This window comes from Homarus americanus, unplaced genomic scaffold, assembly GCF_018991925.1.
Source record: "Homarus americanus isolate GMGI-L3 unplaced genomic scaffold, GMGI_Hamer_2.0 scaffold23578, whole genome shotgun sequence".
NCBI classification, from domain to species: domain Eukaryota; kingdom Metazoa; phylum Arthropoda; class Malacostraca; order Decapoda; family Nephropidae; genus Homarus; species Homarus americanus.
The window spans coordinates 7639100-7652015 of record NW_024733231.1 but is presented as its reverse complement, the minus strand read 5'-3'; the positions used below and the strand labels follow the sequence as shown (position 1 = coordinate 7652015).

Sequence of the window (12916 nt, the reverse complement as noted above, 5' to 3'; positions counted from 1 at the left end):
ACATTATGATGGTGAAAAAATGGGGGAACGGGGGAGCAGTTGAAGTACACTACTGTACATGCATTAGTTTGTACTCAGTTCCGTTACAGAGTGTAGGCATGTTACTGCATTAATAGGTCAAAAAATAATAATAATACAGGTACAAGCTGCAAAAAAATCCTCTGATACCCTTATATGCAGCCATGGGCTCAAGGGCAATATAAAGCTCAAATGGCAGAGGAGACGCCAGAAGTTCAGTGGTAGTCATACCACTTGTCAACAGCTCTGTCTTGCACACACTGGTGCCTCCTCCCTCACCTGCTTTAACATGTACTGTACTGTGTGTCTTCAACGTGTCTCTTGATTACTTCATGTTGTGCAGTCTGACTATCATCCTGCTGCCAAATTCAGCTGTGGCTTACACCAGCATTAAGATACAGCACTCTAGTACCTCAAAATTATCTAATATCTACAGGTTTTTGTACTACTGTGCTCCCAGAGTTAAAGAATTTGTTCACTTTTTGGGGGGTATTTTGTCTCATTATAAATACTGTACAATAATAAAGAATAGTGGTAAATATAAATGATGACATACAAGAAAAGCTTGATGCACTGACACTAGTTATAATGACTGGCACAAGTCATCACAACAAGGAACAGCTGTACTGTACTTGAAAATCTTGAGGGACACTTTGACTGTTGGCCAATTTGTCCATGAAATTTAAAATAATTTAAGAGAGTAAAATTAGAGTGAATGGGGCTTCCTATCATGGTGCATACAAGTCATAATGAATCACTGTGCTGTAAAGTTAAGAGTTAAGTAACTGTCTCCTGCTATTGGACAATATACGTACAAGAATACTGGCTCATTCTGTAAGTACCTATACAAGACAGTACAAGAGACATTACATAGGAGGCCAAAGCCAGCACATCTGAAGGTCTTCCCACAACACTCATGACAACCCACACCTACCAGTACTGTACAGATAACAAAAACATTTACAGTCAGACACTGAAGCTGTACTCACCAGGATAGTTCTCACAGAGGACCTCAATTGGTGTGGCTCGTTTGGTGTCGCCGATCTTCTGATAGCGTTCTTTAAGGGTGTCGGCTTTGAGACCTTGCCAAGGAAGTGACCCACGAAGAAAGTACATGAACATGTGACCCAGCGCCTCCAGGTCATCTCTGCGGGACTGCTCCTTACCCATGTGAGTGTTGATGGACATGTAACGGGCGGTCCCCGTTAGAGACTTGTGCTCCCGATACGGGATGTGCTTGTTTGTTGTCGGGTCAATATACTCCTTGGCTAACCCAAAATCTGTAGCCAAGTATAAGGGTCTCAGGCATTATAACCAATACACACATTATAAACCACAACTAGTACAAGTATAGAGTTGTTAGGGATCACTATACTTCACACCATAACAACATAGTACTGTACTCTATTATAAACCACAACTTACACAATACTGTACTATAAAAGTTAAGAAGCTGTAGCAACCAGATAACAGGTTATAATGAAGGAGATAACTGTACTAACGCCTTCAACTAGAGAACAACACACAGCCAACAGTCGTCTTCAACAAATTAAACATCAAATATTATAATAAGTAATTTAAAAATCCTGATCAGTCTGTCTGTAAAACACTGATAAGCAAAGTTAGGTTAAGTTAGTTAGGTTAGGTTATCACTGGTCAAGTTAGGTTAGATTAAGAATGATTAGGATAAGAATGGTTAGGTTAAGTTAGGTTATCACAGGTTAAATTTGGTCAAGTTGGGTTAGATTAAGAATGAATAGGGTAAGAATGGTTAGGTTAAGTTAAGTTAGGTTAGGTTATGACTGGTTAAATTTGGTCAAGTTAGGTTAGATTAAGAATGGTATGGTTAGGTTAGGTTATAACTGGTTAAATTTGGTCGTTAGATTAGATTAAGAATGATCAGGTCAGGTCGTCGCCTCTACAAAACTGCCCACGTTCTTACCTATAATGTTTATTATTTTGTCTTTTTTAGTGGAGCTCCTTCCTATGAGAAAGTTTTCCGGCTTGACGTCTCGATATATTAATCTTCTAGAGTGTACATATTCTGTCCTATGGATCTGGAAGAGAAATTATTGTACGTGAAAACATATCCAGGAAAGAAAGAAAGAAAGAAAGAAAGAAAGAAAGAAAGAAAGAAAGAAAGAAATTAAATACACAAAAACAACTCATTTAAAGAAAGTGAAAATCATCCCAAGAAAGAAAGAAAAAATCTACAAAACTCCTAATTTACATTGGCAGTAATTATCACAATAACCACCACACAAACTCTCACACACTGTACAATAACCACCACACAAACTCTCACACACTGTACAATAACCACCACACAAACTCTCACACACTGTACAATAACCACCACACAAACTCTCACACACTGTACAATAACCACCACACAAACTCTCACATACTGTACAATAACCACCACACAAACTCTCACATACTGTACAATAACCACCACACAAACTCTCACATACTGTACAATAACCACCACACAAACTCTCACATACTGTACAATAACCACCACACAAACTCTCACATAATGTACAATAACCACCACACAAACTCTCACATACTGTACAATAACCACCACACAAACTCTCACACTGTACAGCCATACCACACAAACTCTCCATAATGTACAATAACCACCACACAAACTCTCACATACTGTACAATAACCACCACACAAACTCTCACATACTGTACAATAACCACCACACAAACTCTCACATACTGTACAATAACCACAACACAAACTCTCATATGCAAATACCATTAAGCACTCCAGGCTATTTTTAACCTTGGGATTAACCTAACCTAACGCTAAACTAACTTAAACTAATGCTAACCTCGCCTAACCTAACCCCTCCCAGATATAGCATTGAGTGTGTTAACTGATTTCAACCTCAGGTGAAATAAGCTATGGGTGAGTGGGAGGAGGGGATGGGGAGGAGGAGGAGGAGGAGGAGGAGGAGGAGGAGGAGGAGGAGGAGGAGGAGGAGGAGGAGGAGGAGGAGTGGGAGGAGGAGGAGGAGGAAAGGGAAGAAGGGGTAGTGGGAGAGGGGAAGGGAGAGGGAGGAGAAAGAAAGGATTAGATGAGGGTGAAAGGGGATTAACTAACCTCATATGATCTATTTTCCGGTATTGTATCCTTGCTATAAGCTACCTTTGGGTACAGGTAATTACAGTACTGCTTCCTGTAATTAGCTCAACTCTTGTCACCCCACACACCCACCCCCACCTCACCTCCACACACACAGCCTCCCTAGCCCCGCCTGGGTTGGGGTAAACAGAAAAAGGAGGGGGGTGTCAGGAGGTGTCTAATCTTCACGAGGTCCTGACAACAGCTTCACCCTTACTAGCAAGGGCTAAGCCACACGGCACAACGCCTCATAACCTAGCAACCTAGCCCAGCCTAGCCAGCCCCTCCTGCTTGCCCCACCCCTAGCCTAGCCAACCCCTGCCCTAGCCAACCCCTCCCTTACCCCTAACCTAACCCCCTAGTATAATCACCCCTTTATGGCTGTACAGTCCAGTTATGCCACACTCGGATAATTACAGGTGATGCAGAAGTCCTAGGTGTAAATGATATTGTTTGTTATCTACACACACTACGAGAGACAGAGAGAGAGAGAGACAGAGAGACAGAGACAGAGGGAGAGACAGAGAGAGAGAGAGAGACAGAGAGAGAGAGACAGAGAGAGAGACAGAGAGAGAGACAGAGAGAGAGACAGAGAGAGAGACAGAGAGAGAGAGAGAGAGAATGGTTGCACCCGTTATTGAAGTTATAGTGACTCGGTGATCCTCAAAACAATGTCTTAACTACAGCCACAACTTGAAGCAGTTAAATACTGTACTGAACTATACTGTACTGAACTGAACTGAACTGTACTGTACTGAACTGTACTGAACTGTATAGAACTATACTGTACTGAACTGTACTGAACTATACTGAACTGAACTGAACTGTACAGAACTATACTGTACTGAACTGTACTGAACTATACTGAACTGAACTGAACTGTACTGTACTGAACTGTACTGAACTGTATAGAACTATACTGTACTGAACTGTACTGTACTATACTGAACTGTACTGTACTATACTGAACTGTACTGTACTATACTGAACTGTACTGTACTGAACTATACTGTACTGAACTATACTGAACTGTATAGAACTATACTGTACTGAACTGTACTGAACTATACTGTACTATACTGAACTGAACTGAACTGAACTGTACTGTACTGTACTGTACTGTACTGTACTGAACTGTACTGTACTGAACTGTAATGAACTGAACTGTACTATACATACTGACCTGAACTGTACTATACTGTACAGAACTATACTGTACTGAACTATACTGTACTGAACTGTACTGAACTATACTGAACTGCACTGTACTATACTGTACAGAACTGAACTGAACTGTACTGAACTGAACTGTACTGAACTATACTGTACTGAACTGTACTGAACTATACTGAACTGAACTGAACTGTACTGAACTGTACTGTACTGAACTGTACTGAACTATACTGAACTGAACTGAACTGTAATGAACTGAACTGTACTATACTGAACTGTACTATACTGAACTGTACTGTACTAAACTGAACTATACTGAACTGTACTGAACTGCACTATACTGAACTATACTGTACTATACTGAACTGTACAGTACTATACTGAACTGTACTGTACTATACTGTACTATACTGAACTATACTGTACTAAACTGAACTGTACTATACTGAACTGTACTATACTGAACTGTACTATACTATACTGTATTGTACTATACTGAACTATACTGTACTAAACTGAACTGTACTATACTGAACTGTACTGTACTATACTGAACTATACTGAACTGTACTGTACTATACTATACTGTACTATACTGAACTATACTGTACTAAACTGAACTGTACTATACTGAACTGTACTATACTATACTGAACTATACTGCACTAAACTGAACTGTACTGTACTGAACTGTACTATACTGTACTGTACTGTACTGTACTATACTGTACTGAACTATACCGAACTGTACTGTACTAAACTGAACTGTACTGTACTGTACTGTACTGTACTGTACTGTACTATACTGTACTGAACTGTACTGTACTATACCGAACTGTACTGTACTAAACTGAACTGTACTATACTGAACTGTACTGTACTATACTGAACTGTACTATACTGAACTGTACTATACTGAACTGTACTGTACTACACTGAACTGTACTATACTGAACTGTACTATACTGAACTGTACTATACTATACTATACTGAACTATACTGAACTGTACTATACTGAACTGTACTGTACTATACTGAACTATACTGAACTGTACTGTACTATACTATACTGTACTATACTGAACTATACTGTACTATACTGAACTATACCAAGTACAGAGCTATGTACAAACTGTACTGTATGAACCTGAACTGAAACTGAACTGTACTGTACTGTGCACTGCACTGCTATACTGAACTGAACTCATGCTATGCTAGAACTGTACTAAACTGAACTGTACTATACTGAACTGTACTGAACTGTACTGTACTGTACTGTGCTGTACTGTACTGAACTAACTGAACTGTACTGTACTATACTGTACTGACAATGAACTAGACTGAACTGACTGGCACTGTACTGTACTGAACGAACTACTGTACTGTACTGTGCTGTGCTGTGCTAGACTGAACTATGAACTGAACTGTACTGTGCTATACTGAACTATACTGTGTACTATACTATATACTGTACTATACGAACTGCAGACTGAACTGAACTGAACTGTACTATACTGAAACTGTGATGAACTGACTGTACTATATGAACTGTACTATGCACAGAACTGTCTGTACTGAAATATCTATACTGAATATACTATACTGTACTGAACTGAACTGAACTGAACTAGACTGTACTGTGCCTGAACTATCTGACTAATGACTGAACATACTGTACTAGACTGTACTATGCTATGCTGTGCTATACTGAACTACTGTACTAAACTTTAACTGTACTGAACTGAACTGAACTGTACTATGCTGAACTGTACTGGACTGTACTGGATATATCTGTGACTGAACTAGACTGACTGTACTGACTATGAACCTGTACTATACTGAACTGTACTGTACTATACTGTACTGTACTGTACTGAGAAATATATATGCTTGAACTGTACTGTGCTGTACTGTACTATACTGAACCCCGAACTGTACTGTACTATATATGCTGAACTGTGCTATACTGAACTGTACTATACTATATGAACTGTACTGAACTGAACTGTACTGTACTGTACTAATATCTGAGTGCTGAACTGTACTGGACTGTGCCTGAACTGTACTAGACTGAACTGTACTGAACTGTGCTGTACTGAGATATGTGCTGAACTGTGCTACGCAACCAACTGATCTACTGTACTATACTGAACTGTACTGTACTGTACTGAAATATAATGCTAGAACTGTACTGAACTGTGCTGTGCTGAACTATGCTGTACCTACACTGAACTGTATGACTGTACTATGCTGAGCTATGCAACAACTGAACTGAACTGTACTGTACTAAGGAAATATACTGTGCTGTGCTATACTACACTGTACTGAACTGTACTGTACTGACATGCTGTGCTAAACTGAACACATGCTAAACTGAACTGTACTGTACTGAACTGCTGTACTGTACTGACTGTACTGAAATATCTGATTGCTGTACTGTATATACTGTACTATGCTAAACAGAACTGAACTGAACTAGACTGAACTGTACTATGCTGCTGTACTATGCTAAACTGAACTAGACTGCTTTGAACTGTACTGTACTAACCAGACTGTACTATACTGTGCTGTGCTGTACCTTCACTGAACTGTACTGAACTGTACTATACTGAACCTACGCTGAACTGCCTGTACTGTACTGTACTGTACTATACTGAACTGTACTGAACTGAACTGTACTGAACTATACTGTACTGACGACTGAACTGAACTATACTGAACTGTGCTGTACTGAGCTGCTGCTGGGTCAAACTGAACTGTACTGTACTGTACTGTACTGTACTGAACTTAGACTTGAACTGAACTGTACTGGCTGTGCTGAAATAAGCTAGAACTATATACTGCAACTATACTGAACTTACTGAACTGAACTATACTATGCTGTGCACACTAAAACACAGTGCTGTGCATACTGTACTGTGCTGTGCTAGACTGTACAACCTGTGCTGTGCTGTGCCTGAAATATCTGGTGCTGAACTATACAATACTGTACTGAACTGAACTGAACTGAACTGCTGTGCTAGAAATATCTGGGTGGTGAACTGAACTGTGCTAGCTAGACTGTGCTGTACTGTACTGAAATATCTGGGGTGTGGACTAGCTGTACTGTACTGAACCAGACTGAACTGAACTAAGCTGAACTATGCTGTACTGTACTGAAATACCGATTAATGAACTGAACTGGCTGTACTGAACTGAACTGAACTGAACTGAACTGAACTGAAAGACTGAACTGTACTGTACTGTATAGCGCGAAATATATGGTCAGAACTGCTGTACTGTACATGCTGAACTGAACGAACTGTACTGTACTGAAAATATAGTGCTGAAATGTACTATACTGTACTGTACTGAACTGTACTGAACTGAACTGAACTGAACTGTACTGTACTGAAATATCTGATTGCTGAACTGTACTGTAGTGTACTAGACATGCTGAACTAGACCTGGAACTGAACTGTACTGTGCTGAGATATACAGTGCTTTGAACTGTACTGCACTGTGCTTTGAACTGTACTGCATACTGAACTGTGCTATACTGTACTTCAAATATGTGGTGCTGAACTGTGCTGTACTGTGCTGTGCTTTGAACTATGCTGTGCTAGTAGACTGCTTGCACTGTGCTAGGCTGGACTGTTGCCAGAACTAGACTGAACTGAACTATGCTAGCCTAACTGGAAATATACAGTGCTGAACTGTACTGCACTGTACTGAACTGTACTGTACTGTACTGTACTGTGCTTTGAACCTCTGTATTGAACTGGCACTGTACTGGGCTGAACTATTGCCGAACTGAACTGAACTAGACTAGACTAGACTGAACTGAACTGAACTGAACTGTGCTGTACTGTGCTGTGCTATGAACTATACTGTACTGTATTGAACTGTACTGTGCTGGGCTGAACTGTATGAACTAGACTAAACTGAACTGAACTGAACTGTGCTGGAGCTGTACTGTACTGTACTGAACTATACAGTACTGTGTATTGAGATAGTGCCTGTACTGTGCTGAACTATACAGTACTGTATTGAACTGTACTGCTGTACTGTGCTGTGAACTATACTGTACTGTGTTGGACACAACTCTTTGTACTGTGCTGAACTGAACTTTATGCTGTGCTGTGCTGAACTTACTATACTGTATATTGAACTGTACCTTGCTGTGCTGAACTATACAGTACTGTATTGAGATAGTACTGTGCTGTGCTGAACTATGCTGTACTATCAGACTGTACTGGCATGCTGTGCTGAACTGTACTGAACTGTACTGTGCTATGCTAGCACTAGACTGAACTGTACTGCTTGCATTACTGTACTGATCTGTACTGTGCTAAATGTACAGTGCTGAACTGTACTCAATGCTGAACTTTTATATAGTACTGTACTGTACAGACTGCACTACACTATGCACATACTGAACTACTGGACTGAACTGGACTGAACTGTACTGACACAACCACTGTGCTGAACTGTACTGTGCTATGCTGTACTGAACTGAACACCTGTACTGTGCTGAGGCTGCTGAACTGTGCTAAACTGTGCTGTGCTGTACTGTGCTGGAACTGTGCTGTGTGCTGAACTGTACCAGTACTGCACTGTGTAGTATGCTATGCTGTGCTGTGCTGAACTGTATTGTACTGAACTGTATGCTTTACTATCTCTCATGTACTGCTGGCTAACTAGACTAGCAGACTATGCTGAACTGTACTGAACTGTGCTAAACTATGCTATTACTGTACTGTGCTATGTAACTGAACTATACTAATGCTGAACTGTACTGATACTACACTATACTATACTGCACTGTGCTATACTGCATTATACTGTACTGTACTATGCTATGCTATGCAGTGCTACTATACTGTGCTGAACTGTATAGTACTATGCATTACTGAACATACTATATATACTGTATGTACTGTACTGTACTATGCTGAACACCACTGTACTGTACTGTCTGCTATACTATGCTATGCTATGCTATGCTATGCTAATTTATACTATGCTATGCTATACTATACTGTCCTGTACTGTGTTGACCTATGCTACACTGTGCTGAGACATACTGTGCTATATACTGTGCTGTGCTATTTCAGAGCTTTGTACTTTACACTGTGCTATACAAATATACTTTAAACTACACAATACTAATTGTGCTGGACATGCATGCTGTTGCTGTGCTGGACCTGTGCTGGGCTGGACTGCACAGTGCTGCTGTGCTGGACTGTGCTGTGCTGTGCTGTGCTGGACTGTACTGGGCTGGACTGCACAGTGCTGCGCTGTGCCTGCTGCTGGACTGTGTGTCCTGGCTGCTGTGCACAGTAACATGCTGTGCTGGACTGTGCATACTGTGCTGTACTGTGCTGCTGTACTTCAGACTTGTGCTGTGCTGCACTGTGCTGTGCTGTGCTGGACTGCAATGCTGTGCTGGTAACTGTACAGTGCTGTGCTGTGCTGTGCATATGTACACTGTGTACTGTGTCTGTACTGTGCCCTAGACTGTGCTGTACTGTGCTGCTACTGTGCTGTACTGGACTGAACTGTGCTGTACTGTGCTGCTATGCCCCAGCACACTGTACTGATAAACTCAACAAGTGTCCTGTGCTGGCACTGCACCTTGCTGTGCTGTGCTGTGTGCTGTACTATACTTACTGTGCTGAATTCTGCTGTACTGTGTACTGTGCTGTGCTGGCACTGTGCTGTACTGTACTAGTAACTGTGCTGTGCATACTGTGCTATTACTTCATTCTGTACTGAACTGTGCTGTGCTGTACTGTGCTCTACTGTACTGTACTTTATAACATAATTTATAAAAAAGGTGAAGATATTTTTCCCTAAACAAAATTTTTCCATAATAGAACACAATAATAATGAGAGTGTTACTTAATTGCTCTAACACAATAATGAGTGTTACTGGTGCTCAACACAATAATGAGTGTTACTGGTGCTCAACACAATAATGAGCACTGGTGCTCAACACAATAATAAGTGTTACTGGTGCTCAACACAATAATGAGTATTACTTGTGCTCCAACACAATAACAAGTCATAAATAAAGCTCAACACACATTAATGAGAGTGTTACTGGTGCCCACTTTATTAATAAGCCACTGATTGCTCAACACAATAATGAGAGGTTGCGATGCTCAACACATTAATGAGAGTGTTACTGGTGCTCAACACACAATAATAAGAATCACTGGTGCTCCAACACAACAATAGAGTGTTACTGGTGCTCAACACAACAATGAGAGTGTTACTGGTGCTCAACACAAACGAGGTATTACTGGTGCCCAACACAACAATGAAAGTGTTACACAATACAACACATTAATAGAGTGTCACGTCTCAACACATTAAAGAGAGTGTTGCTGGTGCTCAACACAATAATGAAAGTGTTACTGGTACTAAACACATTAATAGAGTGTTACTGGTGCTCCAACACATTAATAAGAGTGTTACTATGCTCAACACAAAACAGAGTGTTACTCGGTGCTCAACACAATAATGAGGTGTTAAATATGCTCAAACACAATAATAGAGAGTGTCACTGATTGCTCAACACAATAATGAGTGTTACTGGTGCTCAACACAATAATGAGAGTGTTACTGTTGCTCCAACATTAATGAAGTGTTACTGGTGCTCAACACAATAAAAAGAGTGTTACTTGGTGCCAACAAAATAATAGAGAGTGTACTGGTGCTCAACACAATAATAGTACTGGTGCTCAACACAATAATGAGAATGTTACTGCTGCTCAAACCACATTAATGAAAGATTTAACGTGCTCAACACAAACACCAACACAATAATGAGATATACTGGTGCTCCAACACAATAATGAAAGTGTTACTGATCGCTCAACACAATAATGAGAGTGTTACTGACGCTCCAACACAATAATGAGAATGTTACTGTTGCTCAACACATTAATGAAGTACACTGGTGCTCAACACAATGGCAGAGAGTGTTACTGGTGCTCAACAAATAATGAGAGTGTTACTGGTGCTCAACACAATAATGAGGGTGTTAGGGGTGCTCAACACAATAATGGGGAAGTGTTACTGGTGCTCAACACAATAATGAGTGTTACTGGTGCTCAACACAATAATGGTGCATGTTACTGGTGCTCAACACATTAATAGAGTGTTACTGGTGCTCAACACAAGCCAATGAAATTGTTACTGGTGCTCCAACACAATATTAGAGTGTTACTGGTGCTCAACACAATAATAGGGGCATTACTGGTGCTCAACTTAGTAATGAGGTGTTACTGGTGCTCAACCTGCATGTGCAGGAGTGTTACTGGTGCTGCTCAACACAATAGCCGAGAGTGTTACTGGTGCTCCAACACAATAATGTGAGTGTTACTGATTGCTCAACACAATAATGAGAGTGTTACTGGTGCTCAACTTACATTAATAGGAGTATTATGAATTGCTCAACACAATAATGAGTGTTACTGGTGTAACACACATTAATGAGAGTGTTACTGGTGCTCAACACAATAATAAATAGAAGGTGTTACTGATTGCTCTCAACACAATAATAAAGTGTTACTGTTGCTCAACACAATAATAGTGTTACTGGTGCTCAACACAAAAGTCATAAAGCTTTACTCATCTGTAACAAAAGCTTTAATCTTCTTCTCAAGCTAAAGTTCTTCACCACCACAATTACTGTTTACAGAAACCCAACTGCTGGTACTGTACTATCACTATCACTAACTCCACACACTTTTTAAAAGACTTGTCAATTATTTCACTTCTCACATTATCTTCACCAACTCACATTAGTACTGGTCCCTATAATAACTTCGAGTCATAATACAGCCATAAAATTAAATCTCTGGCCTTCAATTAGGTAATTGTCTGAAAAACAATGGCTTATTTAGAAGGGAGTAATTTATGCGTTGTATTATGCAATGTCGTGTATATAATCCTAAGTGTGTACAGATAATTATTAAAGAGAACTCAGGGTACCTATATGATGAGTAGGGAAAGACTTGATTCTTACATACAAATTGCTAATGTGTGCATTGGTGGCAGAGAAGGCCCTGTCTGAAATTTATAGTATTTACTTCTGTGTTTGATAAGCAGATGTCTGATGAAAATATGTGAGAAACAATGATCTGGGAAATGATTAATGTATCAGACATATGCTGAAATGTTTGGGTGACAATAAACTATATTTAGGAAAATATCTTTTTGTACAGCAGCTAAAAACAACCATCTGTGCAGGTGGGGTCTGATATGCTCAGAAATTTTAAGTGTGACTAGTGGCTGACCCTCATACTAAAATTACATATCCATGGTCATATTGTTCCCCACAAAGTATACACAGATAGTTGTTTTTAGCTACTGTCTGATGATGTGGTTGTACATCATTACCCCAGTAAATTGAATAGCCACGAACAGTGCAGTGTGTGATCTTATGGAAGTGGTGAACAATTGCAGAGTGTAGAGGATGACCCATACATTAGGAATAACGTGAAGTGGAGCCCAGAACCAAGGCCCTTGTGTGTGCCCTAAACAACCCGACTACAATTTTTGAGGTAATGGGATGAGCAATACGTAACTAG

The 12916-nt window shown here is 40.1% G+C and overlaps 1 protein-coding gene across 1 annotated transcript in view; it reads right to left on the bottom strand.

The window, feature by feature from the left end:
- The window catches only part of LOC121869672 (casein kinase I-like), a gene marked incomplete in the record, with an annotated part of 118868 nt that overhangs the window by 15392 nt on the left and 90560 nt on the right, over window positions 1-12916 (bottom strand). The window contains 2 exon segments of the mRNA XM_042371212.1: window positions 1008-1298; window positions 1961-2075. Of these exon segments, the coding sequence (XP_042227146.1) occupies window positions 1008-1298; window positions 1961-2075 (406 nt within the window).